This window comes from Calonectris borealis, chromosome 1 (genome assembly GCF_964195595.1).
Source record: "Calonectris borealis chromosome 1, bCalBor7.hap1.2, whole genome shotgun sequence".
In the NCBI taxonomy this organism is placed as follows: domain Eukaryota; kingdom Metazoa; phylum Chordata; class Aves; order Procellariiformes; family Procellariidae; genus Calonectris; species Calonectris borealis.
Window position 1 is genome coordinate 33,440,103 of NC_134312.1, and position 22,705 is coordinate 33,462,807.

Genomic DNA, 22,705 nt, shown 5'->3' on the forward strand with positions numbered 1-22,705 from the left:
AGGTACTTAGTGTGTATATTAGGCAAATGCTTGCAAGCACTGACTGTGAAGTAAAAAACAAAACAAACCCCCAAACCCAAAGAACACCCCCAAACAAACACGCCCCCCCCAAAAAAAACCCAAAACAAACAAACAAACACCCAAAAAACAACAACAAAAAAAACCCCCAAACAACATCCCTCCAAAACCAACAAAACAAAGAACCCCACCAAAACAACTTGGGGGGGGGGACACCAAAACCTTCTTTTGTTTAGAAATTTGGCAATAAAAAGTTTTGTGACTCTAAATAGCATGTATTTTTCTCCACAGTCCCGTGTCATTTTCCACGCTGATTTAGAAGATCTTCAAAAAATAAAATTATTTAAAAATTTCCATAGAGCTGTTTTCTTGTGTTTTGTGGTATGTTACTGTGCACAAATGTTGTTCTCAATACCTTTACGCTTGCTTTGGGTAGTACTTGGGAATTTTTTCCATCTCTGGTACCACAGGGAAACTTTTTAAAGTTCTTTCCCATGCACTGGTCTCAGTGTCTGGGGCAGGATGACAGTAAATGTGCAAATACCTACTTAGGAAGGTCTGTCCCATTAGAACTTTCTCTAGAAGCAATAATGATGACCAGTTTCTCGGGTCTGTTATGTTATCAGGAAAAAAAAAGAAAGTATGTGAAGATACTATATCTTGCTTCCTGTCTTCCTTCCATTTTAAGTTGTATATTGAGATACAAGATTTGAGTGGTTTCCATTTTGAATTAAGTCTGTTTAGGAATTGATTCAGTTGCTACTATATTGAGAAGTTTATTCATCGACATAGTTATCTGAACTGCTTTACTGTTCTGGGATGATACGCAGCTCAAAGTCGAGAGTAGGAAATCTCACCCAACAGTAGTGTCTGTCAGTAAATATTTTATCAGTGATATTCTGTGCTGTTGTAATTGCTGTAACTGTTAATAGAAATTGTAACTTGGTCCATCACTTCAAGCAAATATGCTGCACTCTGGAACTTTAGACCTATGATTTATTTTCTATTGTAGAGAAATTGCAGGGATTTACTAAGCCCTCATTTTTGAAAAGAAGAGAAGCCAAGATCCCATGCATTTGAATGCCATTATCTTGTCTAATTTGCTCTTGATTTTTCTAATTAACATATTTTGTCTTTATTCTGCATACAGTTGTATAAAGCTGTTTGCTCTTAATTCTTTGGAACTTAAATCTGTGTTTTTCTGGACTCTCTTTCTTTCTTTCTTTCTTGTTCTTCTGTCCTAATCTGTATGCTTGACTATAGTTTCTCTCTGTCAAATAATAGAAAGAGAGTTTGAATTTAAATATACTTTTATTGTGTGGGCTTATCTTCCAGCAAGTTTAATAAAGTATGTTATCGATGACAGTAGAAAAGAGGGTACTCTATACTAAGGATAAAGAGGAGTGTAATCTGATTTCCAGTTTCAGTTGAAGTGCATAGCTTCACTATTCAATTAAAGAACATAGACATTTCTCTCTAATGTTGCTATAATATTTAAGTTGTCTTAGCTTTTATTCCCTGATCTGTCATGATATCCCAAGGTTGGGGGGGCGTGTAGGGAGATGAGTTTACTAGCTTTCATGTTGAGTGAGATGGACAAGTGGCATCAGTGTGGAGTTTTGGTGTTTGCATATGATGACTTCAGTAGTACTACATGCAGCATAAAAATCGTGAGGCATTTATATATTTTTAATTTTTGGTTGTACATTTGGTATGTCTAGTTATCCTTCTCTTCATGAGATTTACTACGGTTCTACAACGCCAGTTTCCTTTTGCCTTCATGCGAAAAGCTGTTAATAAGATTACATTGGCTAGATCTAATTACGTTAATTTTATTTAAAGCAAAAGCAAATATCGCTTACAGGTACTGCAGTTACTTGCATAGTCATAAAACAGTGAAAACCAGTTGTTATAAGAAATCTGTCATCATTTCAAATGTTAAAATGAAAGCCGATGGAACCAGATGCAATTACTTATATCTACAATGGTGTAATTCACTGTATTGTTTTAGCTTATGATAAATCAGCATCAAGATCTTTGGACAATAACAAGAGATTATAGTAAGTCTCTAAAGCAGAACTAAAGTAGATTGTTGGTTTGTTGCAGAAGCATGTACTGCGTACTTCGGAAAGAAAGGGCGTGAGTTCTGGGAGAGAGGATAGTGTCTGAAATCTTCCACCACCTGCATTTACTTTGAAGATGTTAAAAGTAGAGGTGTTCTTGACTCTTCGTGTTTGCTTTTTGGATGTATAACACAGCAAATCTTTTGAGAAACTTAGAGGTCAGGGATGTAGTATATTTTATTAAATGGTTTCCACATCATCTAAATCATGTTGGTAGCTCTATTAGCCCCTGCAGTATCCTGAACAAGGAAGGTAAGAGGATGTTTTATTTTTGTTTCACTCTTCCTCCCCCTTCCCCTTCCTGTGTGTTATTAGACAGAGAAAGTGTATTGAGTTAAGCAGCATGGTTCAAATCTTGTCTGTTTTATCCTTTGCACTGAAGTCTGGTGTCTTAGGAGATATGTATAATTTCCTCAATTTATTTATAAAATTGTGTGAGTTACTTTTAGAGAAGGTTAGTAATCAAGTCCAAGCCTATAAATGGAATGACTAATCCCTTTGACAATAGCGATAGTCTTTCTCAGGTGGAAGAGGTCACATAAACTCCTCTGTTGACTTTTTATCTGGGTGATAGACTGCACTCAACCTGTGAGTTACTGAAAGAACCTACAGTTTCTGCTCCACAGCAATATGCTGTTGAGTTGCCAATCTCTTCATTGCAGTGTCAAAAGTGAGTTACATCCTCTATGGCTGAACCACATTGTACATTAATGTTTTAGTTGAAAAGATGGATGTCTGTATTGGGATGTAGAAGTCCAAGAGAATAAATAGTTAAGCATGAAGTATTGTACGCAGTTGCCCAGTAGCATGTATTCAAGAGAACAAACTAATATGCCTCTTACAAACAAAACTTTTTCCTGTATGGTATGTGATGTGCTTTCATGTACCCAAGTACACCTCCATTTCAGGCATTTCACATCTAGTAAGTGATTGAATTTTGCCTTTATGTACTCTTAAAATATAAAACTGACACACCAGTTCGTGTTAGTCTTTGTTTCACATAGCTTAAGCTGTGCCACTCCCTTTTGTAAACTAGAAAGATTCCTGTAGCCCTCAGTTTCCCACAACATTGCTGCTCTATGATTTGCTGGGCTTAAAATGTTAGGGAAGGATGAAACCAGAAGTACTCAGTGTGGTAGTGGTAGTTTAGGAAAGGTGGCGTCTCTGATCCTTTGGCAACAGAAGATCTCCCCTGTGTTGTATTCCCTTGGTCTCCTGCTGTGCAGAAAGCCGCACCTTTGCCTATTCTGTATTTGTGTTTTTACCTCCAGGAAACTGGAACTGATGGTTAACTGAAATAACTCTCAGGCTTGCGCTCTCCCTAAGATGCCCTTGGTGGATGGTATATCAGGGTATGGCTGTTTACTTATAAAATTTCAGGAGCTCATCCAAGATTATCAGCTTTAGTGAGAATTTAATGGTCAAGTTTTGTGGAGGTTAAAAATGCTAATACTTCCTGTTGCAACACTGCTGAGAGAACCTAATTGTGCTTTCAGGATTAAGTGTGAGATGTGAATACAAAGTATAAAGATAAGAGGGATCCTATATAAAAGGGATTAATCCTGTATTTGTTGTTAAGGGCAGTAGTTCTATTTTAAAGTTACAGCCAAGCACAAAATTTTGCATCTCTATTAAATATTGTCCCTGCTCAATAAACCTTTTGAGTATGTGTTGGAATCTGAAGCATGTGCTTAACTGCTATGCTGAATTGGGGCCTTCATTACAAAATTGCAGGTGTATGTTAGCTTAAGTATTTAAGGAAAAAAAAAGTAAAACAATGCTTATTTTGTTCTGTTCAGTGTAGTTTGTTACATTAATGGAAAACATCAGAAATGCTGTGCTGTTGCTATGCTGTCCGAAACAGATTTAATGTAGTTAATGGCTTGAGTGTTCAGTATGAGATAGGGTCCAGTTAAGAATGAACATGGAGTGATGAAATGAAAATTTAAAAAATGAAATTGAGTTTCTACTTTTTTGTGCATAATATTATTGTAGAATGAGGCTTTTAAATGTTTTCCTGTTTAAAAGTGTGTTTCAGTGATATTTTGTAAATTCTTATGTGGATATTAGAGCGTTTATTATATGTGTACGATATATAAATGGGGGCTCTGTAAACATTTCCATAATAAACTTCTCTGTATACTAGGGCTTAATAACTTGCTCATAAAAATGTGCTTTGGGCATAAAAGTGGTGTACTAGTCTGCTAGAAAACTTGTGCTTTAAAACTAAATAAGATAAATAAATCTTATTTAAAGAGAGAGATTTAGAAGGAAACTGAAGAAAAAATGTGCTGTACTTAACTCATTCCTGATAAATATTTGATCAATATGTTCTTTAATAAATAAAAAAAAATCCACTTAACTAGACAAACTAGTTCAGTGCTGAGCTAATCTTTCTAGTATACTTAAAGTCTGAACTTTCGCTTTAAGTCTATTGCTACATGAAATGTTCACGTGTAATGTAGATAAAGCGTTAGTTCCCTGTTTTCAGCTACATCTCATAGGTTTGAGAACTCACCTGGCTGCTTTAGATTTCTTTTTGCTAAATTTAAGTGGACAAAGGGGTTTCAGTGTTTCTTCATTAAACGTGTTTTCTCAGTCTCTGATAATTTCAGTTATTTCCTTCTGGAAAGTCTCCTGTTAATCTACACATTTCCTAGTGTCCAAAGATGGGCACATTGCTCTTAGGCCTTTGAAGAAAGCAGGGGGATTATCCTTCTGTGTATTCTGGGGTGCTTCATTCTCTGATGTAAGTATCTATACAATGGCTACTGTGTAGAAGCTATTAAATAGAGTACTATTTAACAATTCCTTAATTGTTTTTTTTGCTGTCTGCTTGGGGAGAAGAAAGTGTTGCAATAAACAGAAGAAGAAAACATGTTTAGAAAGGAAATTAATATTAATTTTTAGCACACCTGTTGGGTATAAATCCGTGTAACATTGTCCTGTATCAGTTTTGGTATGCAGACCTGTAAAATATGCGTTTCTCTAAGATAGGATACCTATAAAAGGCCTGTGGTCTGTTAACAGCGAAATTATTATTTAACTGTAAAACCTGGCTTTACTTCACTCGCACTTTACTGAAAACCAGGATGGCTGAGAGCTATTGATTCAGACTTTAGTTTCGTATGAAAATTTTCAAAATAAGGATTTGTTTTATTTTCCTGATGCTTTATTCCATCTGGAATTGCAGAAACAAGTTGAAGGATTGTCTGTATTTTCACAGGCTATGCCCCTGCCCCGATGATTTTTCTGTTGCAGAATAACCTCAATGTTGCTTGTGGGATGTTTGTGCTCTGAAGCAGAACCACTCATGCAGATGTGCTTTCCATGCAAAAAGTAAATCAGCACTGTATAAAACACATCAATGTAACAGGGTTTGTATTACTGTGGTGCTACCTGTGTAGTTTCAGTAGGCCAAAACACCTCTGGCACACTGAAGTCCTTTGTTACCCGTCACAGATGTGGGCTTGTAACATGCTATAGGAATTGTACACTAGAGGGCTTTTTTCCTTTTCTCCACCAACATAAAATTAGCTATAGCTACGTTGTGCTAAATGAGACCACCAGATCTTTGCTCGTCTTTGTGATACATTCCCTTATTTAAAATATTGGACTATGATGACAAATAGGAGACAAAAGCGGTGAAATAAGGTACATTCTGGCTTACTACAAATGCTGTGAAGTCTTTATTTTTACTTAGCAATGTTGTGGAGGAGCTGAGAAGTACTTGCTTCTCTTAGCAATGTGTCTTCCGACCAAGGCAAATGTCACAAGTCTAGATTCAGTATGTGTTCGTTTGCATGTTTGTTAGCTTTGAGATTCTTTAGGAAAAGTTCAATTTGATACTGGTTTTTTGACCTTTACATATATAAGTATATTAATATAATTTGCAGGTAACCAGGACATTTGGGGTATGGTCTGGAGTGGCAATACATAGATTTAGTAGAAAGTTTTGGTGTTTCCTAGATTATGGTTTCAAATCAGTTGGGTTTCATGTAATACTGACTTTGTCTGTGGCATTTTACAGTAAAGTTCAAAATGACTATTGTGTATTGTGAAAGACATAGACATTTTAGTAGGTATAAATCTTCATATTTTCATTCAGGGTTTGACCTTGGGTGAATACGTAGGCACGAGGATAGATAGTCTGCAGTTTTCTTTTTGTCCTTGCTGGATATAAACTAAAATCCCTCAATGATATTTCCCATAGGAAGGTGTGTGAAATCAAATGAGGGACATAGTCCCTTGAAAATAAGGGTAAGAGAAAAATAGAGTTGAAAAACAGCCAAATAGTGTGAGTGATATTTGCATATGCATTTTTAGCTATTGTAAATTAAGGCGTAATTTCCAGGTGAAGTGGAGTGTGGTGTGTATCTGAAGAAATAAAATGTGAATCCCAATTTCTTGAACGTCTTTCTCTTATGCTTTAGCTGTATTATCGAGAAATAGAAATAAATTAGCTTCTAGTGATGAAGTAGTTGAATGAAATCTGAAAAAATTACATACATATACATATTTTTTTCTACTTTCCTACTTTACTTGTTTTTCATTCATTGCCTAGTACTCTAACAATGCTGAAGGTCTCAGACGTGTTCTGCAGATGACAGCTAACCTGTTTGTATTTACCAGACAGACAGACATACAATGTCGCCATTGTATTATCTAGTGCTGTTCCACAAACATTGGATGGATAACCAAGTAACTTTTATTTTTCTGTTGTCTTTAAAGGGACATCAGAGATGGCTTCAGAAGAAAAAGCTTCTATCCTTCTCATTATATGAGAGAGCGATCCCCTCATAAGAGGGACTCTCCTTTCTTCAGGGAATCACCAGGGAGCCGAAGGGATTCTCCGCACAGCAGATCTGGCTCTAGTGTCAGCAGCAGGAGCTACTCTCCTGAAAGAAGCAAAGCCTATTCTTTCCACCAGTCCCAGCATAGCAGAAGTATGTCATTTTTACATAAAAGAAATATTTCTTCTCAGCAAGGTAATGCTGGATTAATGATGAGAACTGGTTAGTGAGGTAAAACTGCAATTCACTGTATAAGCCCTTTTTCTCTACATGCTGTCTTTTACAATGAGAAAACTAGACATTTTGCACCAATTATGTGTTGTCTGCTTTTTGGTTGTTTCATTGTACTCTCTGTTCTCTTATGTATTTCATGTGGGAGATTGTAGGTGTTATTTCAATAGCAGCTCTAGACTAACTGTAGGAGTTTCAGCTGCACAGTATCATATGTTATTTTCCTTTTAACATCAACTGCTTCTGTTACTTCTTTATGTGCTTCATTGGATTCCCTTACAAGAAACTTTGCTGTCGTCTATAGCAGATGAAGACTTTTCTTCCTGGGGAAGAGAGGGATTAAAAAAACTGGAGAAATTAAAGTACCTACTGCTACTTGTTACATTTTTCTGAACATGTTCTTAGAACTGTATTATTAGGGTTTTGAAGCTGGTTGTTTTTTAGCAATTTCATCTCATCATCAGATTCTCTGAAATCTTGCTTTCCTCAAAGAAATGTGAAACATATCTCAGTTAAATCTATACTGTGTATGTTCTGCCTTTTAAAAGCTTGGCTGTTAATCTTTCCCAGAAATCTAATGAATCATCTGTTTTGAAAATATTTAAGGTTTTCCTATTTAAATAATTTGAAAAAAAAAAGGCAAAATCGCTTTTTTTAGTATACTACAATCTTAGCCACTGCTGTTTGTACAGCTTACGTAAATTAATCTGATTTGATTTCCCTTTCTGCAAATGCTTTCTAGTGAACTATACAAACCTACTGTTCATTTTGGCAGCTTTTTAAAAATTAATTAGATTTTTTTTTTTTATTCACTGATAGGCATATTGTGTGTTTCCAGAGTAGCAGACTGGACCGTTATGTATCACTTCTTGCCAAGAAAGATCTTGTGGAATTTACTTAACATTGTTTAAATATTGAGGAATCATTTCACTCCTTGTAAGAATACAAATTATCTTTCTAGCTCATGATTGCAATTCTTTTAACATTTTGTAGCAAGTCATTGAATGTGAATATACTCCACTCAACTGGAGTTTAAAGAATCCAGTGTAATGAAGGAGGCATGTAGGAGGCAGAGTTAGAGTAATCTGTAAATTTAAAAGGGGGTAGTTCATCCATGGGGCTGAAAAGCAGGTATCGCAGAAGTAAAACTTGTGTTACTTGGAGGTGTCAAGGGAGATGTACTGTGCTTTTGGGAGTGTGACAGATTATTTCTATCTTCACATTTTTGTCATATACTTTGTATTTATAGGAACTTTTTAATTTTTCACAGTTTTTCTTTTTGCTATTTCTTTTCATTGTTAAAGAGCTTTTTTAGTTAAAGGTAATTCATAATTCACCTTTTGTTTTATGGCTAGTAGAAATTCTTAAATAAGGCTGCTTGCTATGTTTTTAAGTACGCTCTCCATTTAACATCCTCTTCAAATCAAAGGTTAAAGTGCAGTTTGGAACATTTGCTTTTGCCAGGGTAACTTCCCCAACTATTTTCAATAGCATTTTCGAAAGACCCATCGGTAGCTGTGAAGATTTTTGCATGGATTAGTAGGTCTTCAACATCATAGCAGTAACTCACTTGCCTCTAACAATGTGTAGAGATGAGCAGGTGTTTGATCTTTGCTTTGTATTAAGTCTACGCTATACATATGGTATGAAAATGTGAGGAAAGAATAGAAGACCAACTTTTCAAATACCTTTCTTATTGTTAAAAAATATGCATTTTGCATAGACTTTTCCTGACATTTTTTGTGTAGGTAGTGATATTTTAAAATACGCAACACGACGCAGTCTTGTTTTATGGCATTGAGTAAAAAAAGAAAATAGCTCAGCTATTAGGAGTGAGATGCCATGTTTGTTCTTTCTTGCTTCAACTCATTAAATTAAAGCCGTATTTGTTTATAGTTCTAATAAAATAATTTGTATCCCAATTTTCATAACTATTTGATAGACTTCTTAATTCATCCCTTTCTTAATTGTATTGATACAAATTTAATGGAAGCCAAGGTAAGACTATATTGTTTTCCATTTGTGAACAGTCAACCGTTTCCCAGTGAGTGTGAATAGTCTAGTTAATTTAGGCCTACTAACAACACATTTGCTTTTCGTATTTACCTTTTGCAGATTCCTTAGACGTAATCCATGGACCACAGCTTGAAAACTAGTAGTTTACACTGCAACCAGTTCTGCTGCTGCGGACTGCCTGTAACCGGTCTGTGGCAAGGCTATGCACAGACTGTGATTAGCACAGTGAATTTGAATTGTCATTTTGCCGATTTTAACTCCTACAAGAAAAACACTGATAATACAAAGAGCATCCAGTCCGTGGTTTATACAATACAGGACTGTTTCCCATGGCAGGGCTTGTCAACATACTGTGGCCTGCAGTTCCTACACTGCCTGGTTTCCTGGAGTGATTGATTGTTGTCTAATATTTCACCCGTTTATATTATTACAGGAATATTAAAAAGTAAAACCACATCATCGTGCCAAATCATATTGATACACCCTTTCAGTTAATGTTGAAAAAGAGGACAATGGGTTTTCCTAAATATGTGAAATAATATAGCTATATTTCTTCTCTCTTTGTAAAGAGAAGAAGGTGTTATCAATATTTATCAGATGGTGGAGCATGTAGATTTCATCTCTGACTTGAGCGAATTTCAACTGCAATTTTTCTAAGCCAATAAGTATGTTTGCAATGTATATCTTTAATATAATTTTACAGTCATTAATTTTTTCTTAATTGTAGGTAAAGAGAGGACGTCAGTTCAATCACTGAAAACATCAAGAGATGCATCACCTTCAGGCTCCACAGCAGTACCCTCATCAAAGGTGAATTTTCTTTTCGAGTACTTCTCACCATGGTTTTAGACTGGTCATTGTTGTTGGATTTTTTCCTCAGTTGGAGGGAGACATTGTATGCAGCTGTTAAGGAAAGGAGCATCTTGAATTGCTCTGCAATCCAACAGAGGATAGGTTTCCCTTATCTGGCAGGAAGTGCCGATAATGCTGTGTATCTAATGATGACACCAACAAACCTTTTTATTCTGTATTCACTGTCTCGTTTTAGGAGAAAGGGAGTTTTGTGTGTATTTAAAATTGTCATTTTCCAAAGTCCAGAGTGTGCTAGAAAAGGAACAGCAAGGAGAAAAATGGGGAAGCAGTTTTTAGGAGCAACAGTTCAATTGGACAAGCCTGTATTTGCACTGAACTCCATCCTTCAGTGATTCCTAAGCCGTGACTGGATTTGGAAACAGTGTGGTGAAGTGTCTGACTGACTGGGAAGATAATGTGAATAGCAGAGTTGGCTTGGAAGCAGGGCTGCTCAAGGATGTGGCAAGAATGATAGCGTTTACTTGGGAAGGGAGCCACGTTGCAAGATAGTTTGGTAAATGCCGGTTTATGTTCTAAATGATGCTGTTTAATTTCCCATCAAAAAAATCTTGTGGGCTGAGCACCAACTACATAATCTTGCTAATTAAACGGACAGGCTAATAAACACTGATGAACGATCAGCATTCAATATTGTTCTGGCTGTCCTGTGGCAGCTAAAACATGCCTGTAAATTATGTTTGAGGTTAAAATGAACACTTCCACAGGAGTATTTTCTCTAAATTCTTGAGAAATACTTTAATGAGAAATAAAGAAACAATGCATTATATTGTTCTAAGTGAATAAAGTCCTATTAAAAAGTAGCATTCGCCCTAAGTAGCTTGGTGTACTATCCTGGTTCTTGAGGTCTTTTTATTAAAAGCTGTGGAATGCTTAAACCAAAAAAAAAAAATTGGAAGAAAGAAAGGTACTTTTTGTTGTGAGAAGGTGAAACTGAAGGAAATAATTAGGTGGGGAAAAAAAATCAGGCTTTGGTCGTGCTATGTCATTCGAAGTACTTATCCCTTATGCAGCTCTTTTAGAACTGCTGTGCTAGGCATTAGGTAATTGCCAATGTCCTTGAGGGGGGAGGCAAGCGATATATTTTCAGCAATGTAAATAAGGAAAGTAAGATAAAAGCTGTTATGCACAAGTTACACTGATTTGGATTATAAAATAAACTTTATAATTAGTTCACCTATTTTGCTTACAGACTCGGCATACTACAGCTTAATACCAAATCCTTGCTTAATACAAATCTCCGAGAACAAGGAGACATTGCAAAATCTCTTGCTTTCATATTAATATGTAGTGTGAGCTTGAACTATAAAGTATTCTTTAAATGTTTTGCTTTCTTCTTCAGTGATCATCTTCTTCTGATCTATGCTGTATTGGGTTTTTTTGCCAGCAGTTTGCATATATCTGCTGGCAGTGGATATCACTTGATGTAAGCTACACAAAATGAAACTTTCTGTTTGATCGAAATCATTTCCCCAGACAGCACAAATATTTATTGGGTATGCATCAGCTGCAGAAGTGGAAGTATTTCAGTGACCTTTTATTGCTCTTCTCCTGAAGTCCCGAAATCTGCTTGTAATGTACTATCTTGTGGCAGTGGAGCCTCCTGGGGTGATGGCTGGGTTACACTGACCAGTTAAGGGATATAAGTGCTTCACTGACGTAGAAATATCGACAGAAAAAGTCTTGGCAAAACATGATGAACATCTCTAGGGCCAGGGTCTTACAATCTACATAGATTTGAGAAATGAGTTATATGCTTTATTTTATAAATTAAAGGAGAAAATTTTCAGTGGTCTAAGTTATAATTTAGCTTTGAAATACTTACAAAGGTATATGCTTCTGCAGCAATATTTCTTTTCACTATAGTAACTATATGCAAATCTGAAAAGGTACTCTCATCTGTCTTATAATTAATTTTTTACATATTCATGCATGTGAATTAATACATGTTGGTGTTATCTGATCTTAACCAGCTGTTTAATTGACTACGGCATGAAATCTTTTGTAAATCTTTTGTGTTTCTCTTTAGTAGCTGTCTGGACTGCAAGCCTTGGAGGCTGTATCCGACATAATTAGAGCAAAAGGCAGATGTGTGAGACAGGGAAAGCTTCCCAGCAAAGATAGCAAAAAACTGACAGGTTTTTGCTGTTCTTTTGTTATGCATAAGGTAAAAAATTAAAAAAAGACACCTCTGTTTTGAGGCGGGGGGGAAGTTTGGTTGCTTTTTACAAGATACACTAGGTTGTTCATTTCTCGCAGGTTTGCAGCCTAAGTAAATATGTTCCTTTCTTCAGCTGTAGTGTACCTGTGGAAATACCATTACTTCATTACATAAAAAGCACTCAGAATTTTTTAACACATATTTATTGACATGCGACCTATAGAATTAAATTTAGTGAGATTAAATTAAACAGATTCTTTTTGCTGTATTCCAGTAGATACTAGAGTGGTTAGTTTCTTTTATGGCTTGTGGAAATATTGTAAGTCATGTGAGATTTTATTTATCTTCGTTTCATGCAAAGCTGACTGTTGGTCACAAAGATACTGGTCTTTTCTTTTGTTAGTATTGGCCAGAGCTACTTTTGAGGAAAGGGAGAGATTCATAATAATACCACAATATAAGATTTTTTTGGCAGCTAGGGAAAAGTCAGGTTAAAGGTGAAAGTCAGGCATACTATGGGGAATAAGAACATGGTGGGAAAAAAACTTGGCAGCAGATAGTTTGTAGTGAGACTAGTGTAAAAACAATTGCGTAGTTTCGAAAGGTGAGCTGGGCTAATTATTCTATGAATTATATTACCCCTTTCTTTTAAGAACCCTCTTTGTACCCCTGCATATTGAACTTTGTCACCTCCTGACTCCGCTGGTTATAATTCTGTAATTTACAATTATAGAAAAGAGGGATTCCTATTTGAGCATTGTGTTGCACTTCTCTTCTGGATTCAGATAAAGGTGGTGTCTTTATGACACAGAATCCTGGAAGGGTTCTGTGAATTGTATACTTATGCCATACTACAGCACAAAGAGATGTTTGGATAATATTTCACTTGAGGTAAACACAAAAGGTCTGAAGATGAAGCAGTCTATTTGCTTCCTCTGACCATTTATGTAATTTGGAATGAACTAGCAATAAGAGGGGGGAGTGTTGGGTTTTTTTGTTTGGTTTCTTGTTTGCCTTTTTTTGTCCATCTATTTGCTAAGATGGAACAGGCATTCGATCGAAATTGTGACAACCTTTTTCAGGCAGTAGGATTTTTGTGTCTTTTTTAGATATCCACCTTACTGTTGCAGTTTTTAATATTAGAGTTGTACAGATTCTTGCGTAGATGCTTCTATACACACAGCTTATTCAAATGAAATGCCCACATATTAACAAGATTTATAAAGCTAGCTATTTCTCAAATTATTTTGGTACGTGGGTATTTGTCATTGTCTGTTGCTCTGTTAGTAAAAGCCAAATCATATTCTTAGAGAGAAATCAATTTTTAGATATTATTTATATGAGTATTTCCATCTGAAAAGGTAAATGGAAAGGCCATAAAGCCATGACTGACTCTATTATAAGTCATCAACGTTCCCCCCAAATAAAAAATAATGAATTTTAATGGAAGCATCTCTGATCATTTAAAGTATGTATAAAATACCCTTTATCTCTAATTAGCTTAGGTTTTATACCCTACACAGTGTTTAATAGTTTAGTTTAAATTTGTTACAACCTTTTATGCTTGAAAATCACATTGTATTATTAGATCACTCCACACTTGTATCTGACTCCTTAGTGCCCATTTGATCCATGTCTGTTTAAACTCAACTGGTTTCAAATAATTTTTCTGTCATCAGTCCCATGAATTTAATAAAACTGATTCTGAAAGTACGGTGCTGTTTTTAACATTTTACTGAACTTAATTGATTTATCTTTTTTTCTCTCTCTTTTTTTCTTTTTTTCTCTGCTCTCTCCCCACCCACTTTTCTTTTTAAAGAAATCAGTCAGCAAATGAAATAGCTTCAGCTTCCTTATTTCCTATTTTTAAATGTTTTGGGGATCTGAATAACTGTTTATTTTAGTTTTGAAGGTGTTTTGGCATGTGTAAATATATTTCATGTTAAACCTTGACTATAATGTTTTTGTACAGGCCTTGGATAAGAGCAACAGACTATCGGAAAAGGAACTTGCAGAAGCTGCAAGCAAGTGGGCAGCTGAAAAGGCAGAGAAGGCCGATGAAAGCAATTTACCTGAAATAACAGACTATGATGTAAGACAGGAGTATTAATTTATTTTAAAGTGTTACAACAATAGACACTTGTTTTTCTGTACTCTCTGGAAAGGCACATTTTGTAACTTACCCCTGAATTTGTCTGCCTATGCTGTTAAATGTTTGTTGAAAGGGAGGGAGAGGAAGACTAACGCCTTGTGAGTGAGGTATTTATTTATTTATTTAGTTTTAAAAATACACAAAAACAGAGTAGGTTTTGTTAGTATAATTTGAAGTCATGTTGAGCTACATCTAACAAAACAAGGCTCCAGTTCTCCCAGGGATTCTCCAAGGAACTCTTGTACTAGTGTAAGTATGTATGCCTACTGAACTCCTTAAAATTAGCAAGGGAATTCTGAGTCAAAATACGAGTCTACATGTAAAACGTAAGACTGGAAGAGAGACTCTGGTTTACTGAGTTCAGTTTCATGCCATGTCAGCCTGTCATGTCATGTATTCCTTTTCAGAAAGCAGTCCTCCTCTATCTTAAAAATAAAGCTCTTCCTTGGTACTGCAGTGGGTAGATATTTTTTCCCCCCAGAACCTTTATTTCATCGATAATCAACATTAATTAACTGCCAGTTTATACCCATCTGTTCTTGCCCCTTCTTGTCTTCTACCCCTTGCTATATTGAAGTGTGATTATACCCCTTTTCAGTCTTTGTTTTGTTATGCTGCTCTTGGATAAGGGATGTCTTTTTTGGATTCTGCTATGTTAGTGGAAGATGTATTTGTCGTTGAAAAGAAACCAAATGTCATGTAACGTCTTTTCGTAAATAGTCTGTTTTAATTCTGTGATCATTTCATCTTCAACTTTCACTTTGCTTCAACTTTAGAGGCACTCTTACAAAAACAAAATAGTACTTACTTTACAAAGTCATGTGTCTTAAACTTTATAATTAATGGGTTTGTATTTTATATTTGTTTGTAAATAATTTGAGGGAAAATAAAAGCATCTCGGGAAGCATCAGATTTCCTCCTTGTGTTTCACACTTGTGGAACCTAAGGGCTAGATTAGAGAAATAAACTCACTGGATCAATATTTATCGGAACTTTTAAGTCCTGGTTGAGTGCATCAACAGCTGCTTGATACTGGACAGGAAGATCCAGTTGAATAAATAAACTGTTCATTTCCCTCCAGGAAAAAGAAATTAAAAAAAAAAGGGGGGGGGAGGGGTTGGAGTGAGGAAGAAGCAGCAAACTGATCCAAGCATGAATGCCATATGGAGGAGAACATATGCATGGACATTTCTGAGAGGTTCAGGAGAGTAACAGTGAAGACAACTGTCACTCCTGTTCTCAACGAGGGGAAAGTAATGCAAGGGAGGAAAGAACAGAGCGGGCCATATGGAGAAGAGTTGTTTAAAGCTTCCTCTGTGCCTCAGAGAAAATTGCAGTAGCAAAAAGATTCAAAATAAAGAAAGATTCAAAATGAAACAATTGCAGTTGATTATGGCAGTCTGATATGATTTTTTGGCTAAGACAGTGTGCTATAGGCATGTTAATGAAGGAGATGAGGCATCTCATTCTGAGTCCTAGAAGAAAGGATACTTCTCACCTTGATTAGTAGGCTGTCATGTATGAATTGCAACAGTTTTTAAGTTTTTCCAGTTTATCTTACATAGTGCTTAATAGTTGAACTTTGTGTTGCACTGAAATTTTTAGCAGCCTTTACTCCCTTTTTTTTTTTTGGGGGGGGGGGGGGGGGTCTAATGCTTTTCTCTTTCATGTTAGTTAAGTCTTAAGATTCTCGACCTCTGTATTTTTGATAGTAGAAAATATTTTTATGCATCTTCAATTCTCAAATCTTATTTTTTAAAAAAACAAATTTACTACATTCTACAAATCTGTTCCATAATATTGGATTTAAATATGCTGTAGTAATTTCTTCTCTTTTCACATCTTCTATATAGACTCCTTGGAGTGGGAGTCTTTTCTTTGGAGCAGGGATGCTATCTTAATTTCTGTTTTAGAGGGAAGCTTATACAATGTTGGTACTTCAGTAAGATTTCTCATATAATCAGGAATCCTCTAAGCGCGTGTTTGGTTTTGCTATACAATAGGTATCTCTGTTCCTTTAATATTAAACCTGTGGTCCTGAATGCTGCAAGAGTTCTTTCTGACAGCATTTTGATTTTGTCGATGCCTGTTTACCTTTGATTTTGTTACTTTTGTCCTTTCCCAGAAAACTAACCCTACTTTCACTGTGGATTTTTCTTGCTAGCTGGTGTTATAAATATCACATATACAAATTCCTTCTCAGCGGAAGGGCAGGTAAAGGTTATCTGACATCATTGTCTTTACACAGTTAAGACTGAGTCACAAGTTTTTTATGATGTCATGTTTTCTACATGTTTAAAATCCATATTTCTGTATCTGGTAGATTGTAACAATAATACTTCACTAATAGTCTTGATAAGCAAACTCATATCTAACTGAATGACTGTATTTGGGGTTTTATTTTTGCTCTCACACTTTGAGGTTTTTATTTTGCTCTCAAAACTGAATTTTTTTTTTTTTTTAAGGCTGGATCTTCAGCTCCGTTATACGTTGAACAAACAGAGGAAACAGAAACAAATATAACAGATAGTACAGAATTATATGAGGATGGCCAGCTTCTTGGCCGCTCAAAAGCAATTGCAACTAAGACAAAGGAGATTGAACAGGTGAGTCCTCTTGGCATTTTGTCACTGATACAGTACCTGTGTAATGGTTTGGTCTGCTAGAAATATGTTGATTTATTTTTTCCTCCTTCTTGGAGCATAACGTGAATGTAATCTGATTTCTTGAGATGATGTGGTGATAACATCTCCATCTAATTCTGAAGAAGCATGGCATTTATCTGCACGTGGGAGTTAGTGGTAGTTTTCTGTAACTTACATGCAACACCTGCTATTTTGCAAGCCAATAAAATGACTGCTGCTTTGAATAATTATTTTAAAATCGAATATAATACAGATAATTTCAAATGTAATTAAGAAGTAAGGCTTTATGTGAGGTCAAATTATCAAAAATTACTTTTGCACTGTAATTTCCTTAACTTAAATATATACAGTTTGGGATTGAACACTAGAAGCTGCCTGTTGGGCTTTTTTTTGTTGTTGTTGTGGGTTTTTTTTTTTGGGGTGGGGGTGTGTGTTTTATTGGGGTTTTGTGTTTGTTTTTTTAAATCAGCTTTGAATCTCAGTGCCTTTGTCATTCTCTGAAGATTAAAACCTTTAAGTTTTGCTTTGACTACAGTGTTTTATATCTGGATAAGGGAGGGATATTGAGTTCAAAATTTGTATTCTTTTCTCTTTTGTGTTGAGTACTTGGAAATTGATTTAATACAAAACAAGATTTCTGTTACTCTTCTTGTAACATTGTTTTTTTGAGGAGGTTCAATGGAAGTTTATGTATTAGTCTTTAATATCATATCACCTCACAGTAAGGAAAGTAGCTACAATAACCTTCAATTTCATTTGTCATAAACAATTGAAGTGTTTTGTTTCCATATTTTTGTTACTTTAAATTGAGAGTTTGGAGATTTTTCTGACTTGATCTTTCTGATGTAAATGGAACTATGCCCAACTCTGGAAATTGCATTTAAAGTTTATAATTTGGGTGGGAGAAAGAGATGACTTTCTTCAAAGTTGCTCTGATTTACAGTGTTTTCAGTGTATGCCTGGGATGGGTGGAAGGGAAATACAGATCACTTTTCCCCCTTACGATTATCTCATAATAACATCTTCAAGAAAATAGGTCTCTGGTCTTGTTCGAGATAAGCTTATTCTAGGTCTTCATTTTCCATCTTAATTCTAGTGGCCTTTGTTCTGTTGCCTGTGAGCCCATTTCCTGTACTGTAACACTGTTGTTCCTTTTTTCTGGACACTTGAAAAACAACTTTCTATTCAACTGTTTTTGTTTCTTTTTCTTCTTTTTTTTTAATGTTGACTTTGCGTAATCATGTTCCTCGCGAGCGTGGTTTTGCATGTGTGCAAATGGAGTTAACCAGAGCATGCTGTAACTATGAGAGTCATGATGCAGTTTATTTATCCCTGTGTGTCTGATCACCAGATCGTACATTGCCTAAATCAGCTACTACCAAATGCATAAACTTCTGACTATTTAAGAATGACAAACTGAAAAAAATAAAGACTAGGAGTAGATTTAAAAAAAATAGCTATTGTGATTATTTAGCCTGATGCTGGTGAATCTGTGATTGGTTTATTTCCCACGAAGATCTAACCCTCGATCCTAAGGACAGGCTTATAGTGAAGACAGATGAAAATTTGGGCATAAAAACTAAATGTTGTTTGCAATATGATCTAATGTTACTGTGTTTGGTAGGGTTTGCACTTATCTCTAAGGAAATCTATATTATGTTCTGTAAAGTAGAATACTTTTAGGAACTTAGCTCAGAAAAGCCTGAGGAATAACTTAAAAAGATTTGGATTTCATGGAACCAGTTTCTCCTGTTGTTGATTTGAATATTGAAGCTGTCAACTTCCACAGAATTATATTGAAGATGCTTCTGGTATCATTCCAAAATCTTATTTTATTTTATTCAACTGAACAAGATTCGTATTTTTTTATAAAATCAGGTACTGTGAATTTGTTGAGAGCTAGAGAAGATATGTATTTAATTGTTTAAACTTAAGACTGTAAAATGACGTATGTGTTTTTCAGATAAATATTTAAAAGTAACGTCTGCTTCAGCAATTAAAAAAAAAAAATCCAGAAATTTTATTGTTATGATAGTCCTGATGATTTTCATAATTGTGAAATACTGTGAATCTTCCTACTGTATCTGGAAGCAGTCTCTCTGTAGAAATTTGTACACTATTCCATTGACTTTGAGTTGTCAGCATCTAAAAGTAAATTTGGTTTAATTCTGTGTGGCTTGAGTTCTCTATCTTTGACAAGGAATGAGGGCGGGAGCAAAGAGTGGAATGGAAACTAAATTTGCAGTCCTGTGGTGAACTGCTTACTAAAGGTTCTTTGGATGAACTTCTCAATTTAATTTTTACTGGTTTTACTACTGTTTAACTGAAAGTATGTTTCTGCTTTTTTGCACAGTAAAATTAACTCCTTAACGTGCAAATTTAATACTATTGCTAGTCATGCTGTATTGTTTATATAGATGTAACATTTAAATCTTAAAAGTGAACGGTAGGCTATAATACACTTTGGGAATATGAAGACTGACTTGATAATGAAATATAGAATACATTTATAAGAAAGCTTTCATATAATTTGTTTCTGATTATTTGTCTTGAAGACAGAAATAAATAGCAGAAACATTTCTTGTTCTATGGACTTTTTTCCAGTTCAGGTGATTAAAATAGCTTCTGAATATCTAGTTTGAATGTATTATTTCTGGAATGTCATTTTGTGGAAGGATTACTAAAATAAAATACTTATTGCAAAGAGTTATGCTGCAAAAAAGGTGAAGCTGTAATCCTTCTGCAAAGCAAGATTCCCAAAAGATTGGTTTTCAGTCTTCACTGGACAGCTAATAAAGTATTTTAAATAAATAAATAAATCAGATCGGGTAGAAATAACTTATTGTGCCCCTGGGTGTGTGTCTAAGAATTGATGAGGGTCCAGCTAGTGTTTGAGAAAGTGAGGTTTGATTAGAATTCTGCTTCTGTCTCCCAGGTTTTTCTGCTTTCTCTTGGAACACCAAATCTAGTAATGTTTGCTTTTCAATTCATATTTATTCTCATCCTGATTCCCAGGTATTCTTTCTGTTCCAAACTCCTGTTAAAGCCCTCTTTGCTTTGTCCTGTCCATATCCATCTGTCTCCAAAGCTCCAACCAGGAAAAAGAGCAAAATTTTCCAAATATGTACTTTTACTTCATAGTATGGTACTATTTCAGGTAAACCCAGAGGCAAAAAACTGTGCTGACAGAACATGTACAGTGTGTTGCAATGACCAAATTCATTGCTGTACAGCAGAGAAACAGGCAGCTTGATGCCTGGGGGCGGGGGGGTGGGCAGCAGCTTGTGGTTTAGTCTGTTATGTCTCTTAAGAAAAAACAACAACAAAAAAATCCCTTGAGCAATTGAATGAAATATTCATACAAGTGTTCTGTTTAAATAAGTCCATCTCCCTATCTTATGTATCGCTCATATCACTCTCGTAAAGTTCCCTCTACCTTTTCTCTAAGTTACAATAACACAATCGCCAAATTCAGAATTTTAAATGGAATGTGATTATAAATGGTCGCTCTGGCTCATCAACAAAATATTTGTATATTATTTATTTGATGGGGGACTCACTGCGAGCATTCATGTAAAATCATGTAATTTGAAGAAAAATAAAATTCTTTGTGTGCTGACTATGACAGGACAAAAATTGTCAAACAAGTGCTAGTTGCTGTTTGCAATTTAGTGACTATCTTTTAAGAGTCTGCAGTTGCTTTGCAAGTGTTAACTGAAGCTGACATAAAGAGAAGAGAAGAGAATAGAAGTTGTGCTTATGGATAAAGGCTCGGAAGAATCCGGACACTGTTTGAACAGAGCCAAGGGTTATCTGTGTGACTCTCAAACTAGAAGAACTCCAAAGGATATCTTTAATTTGAAGTCTGCCAGTATTACTTGAGAAGGAAAAACATGGCTGAAGATGCAAAGGCACTTGAGAACATTGCTGAACTGGGACCGCAGATCCTGGAAGTCTCTGGTCTTATCTTGGAAATGAAAGGCATAGTGACAGTGACATAGAAACGTCCAGGTTGGAAGGGACCTCACCTGGGCCAATCCTCTTTTGAAACAGGGCCTTAGACCATGTCATTCAGGGCTCTGTCAAGTTGAGTCTTGAATATTTCCAGTGAGGGAGACTCCACTGTTTCTCTGGACAGCCTATTTCAGTGTTTCACTGCTCTCTCTCTGAGCTCAACGGCTGTCAGTCCTGCATGCTGTTCTCCAGAACATGCTTTCTTTCCACCAAGGACACGGTTTCTGCTCTCCGCTCCTCCTGGCAGTTTCCCATCCCCGTCCTTGAACTGTGGAGTCCCAGCTCCTTGCTGTGGTCCCTTGCTTTTGGCTGGCCTCACCTGGGGAGATGAGGGACCTGCTCCACCTGGAGTGGGCTCAGCTGCTGTCAGGGAAGGGTTGAGTTCCCAGGACCTGCTGGCTCTGCCGCTTTGTGGTTGGTAGAACAGGATCTTTCCCGGCACTTCTGCACGGCAGGTACTGAGAAAACTGATCCCTTCCATCCTGGTGCATTTTCTTTTCCATCTTTGCACCTCTTTGTGCTGAATGAAAATTCTGCAGCATTAATATGTGTCTCATGTTTTAATATGTTCTGTGAAGTACAGGGTCTAGATCCGTGACGTGGCTTTTGATGTTCTGTTTGTAAGCAATCAAAAACTTGGGAGAGTTTTTAAAAGCAAAAATAGTGAAGTAATTAGCATTCTGGTCGGTTTGTTTTTTGGTTTTTTTTTTGAGCTAAGTGTTTCCTTATGCCTTTGAACATGTCTTTCCCTCTTTCCTCCACAATTACGATTTTGAAATGGTGGGGTAAAAGCCCATTAAATAGGTGTTTAAAAAATTGAGAATAGTGTAGCAGAGAATTTTGCATTGGCATGTCAGGGTCAATGAATTCATAGGTTACTGATGTAACAATTTCATGCACTTTTTTATATTTTGCATTTAATAACATGCAATATACATTAAACTACTGTTTTGGATTTGTTTAGTTTCTGTTTTTATATAGTTAAGGATCAGCTTATGCTTTTAGCACATAATGTGCTGAAGTGTGGTTTTTTTTCGGAAGTGATGACAAATATGTCCCTGCTGTTAAATTCACAGTTGGAGCAATTCCGCGTCGGTGTTACACAAAAGGCTATCTCTTTGTTGTTCCTTTATGAGAATGAGTAGCAGGGATTCTTGAAATGTCTTATCTTGTCTAGACATCAAGTCTGCAACATTGTATTAATTAGTCCATTATTATGTGTCCAGTTTCTTAAATGTTGCATATGCAAGTTGAAGTGACATGGGTTACCTCTGAAAATCTATTTGCTGAAGACAAATTTTGCTAAATGAGCCAAATACCTTCCTTGATTTTGGCAAAAAATCAAAACTCTGTAAGTTTCTGAATGAGATTTGACACTCAGACCTCAATTTGTCTATTAGCACAGAGCTCTGGCATCTGAGAAGGAAGCATAGGAATTAATGCATTCATAAATGCTTTTTTTTCTTAACGGAATTACTTTACTGGCTGACTGGATGCTTTCAGTTCAACAATATTTTTAAATGTTCAGCAGAATAATACTTTTAAGAGTTCAAACATTTGGATTAATTGCTTGTTTACTTGATTTTCTAAATTAATATTACTTGTTGACAGCCCTGAGCAGTATTAACAAACTTATTGGACAGCCTTCTTACTGGAAGATGCTGAAAATCACAGGTTTTTCT

At 35.8% G+C, this 22,705-nt stretch overlaps 1 protein-coding gene across 19 annotated transcripts in view; it reads left to right on the forward strand.

The window, feature by feature from the left end:
* The window catches only part of PPHLN1 (periphilin 1), a 72,619-nt gene that overhangs the window by 22,796 nt on the left and 27,118 nt on the right, over nucleotides 1-22,705 (forward strand). For 9 of the 19 annotated variants that reach the window (XM_075147962.1, XM_075147953.1, XM_075147979.1 and 6 more), the window contains 5 exons: nucleotides 6,873-7,129; nucleotides 9,909-9,991; nucleotides 12,084-12,218; nucleotides 14,185-14,304; nucleotides 16,830-16,970. In XM_075147962.1, the coding sequence (XP_075004063.1) occupies nucleotides 6,873-7,129; nucleotides 9,909-9,991; nucleotides 12,084-12,218; nucleotides 14,185-14,304; nucleotides 16,830-16,970 (736 nt within the window). Of the gene's footprint in view, nucleotides 1-6,495; nucleotides 6,534-6,872; nucleotides 7,130-9,908; nucleotides 9,992-12,083; nucleotides 12,219-14,184; nucleotides 14,305-16,829; nucleotides 16,971-22,705 lie in introns of those variants that run through there. The other 10 variants (XM_075148077.1, XM_075148037.1, XM_075148069.1 and 7 more) reach the window with 4 other exon arrangements.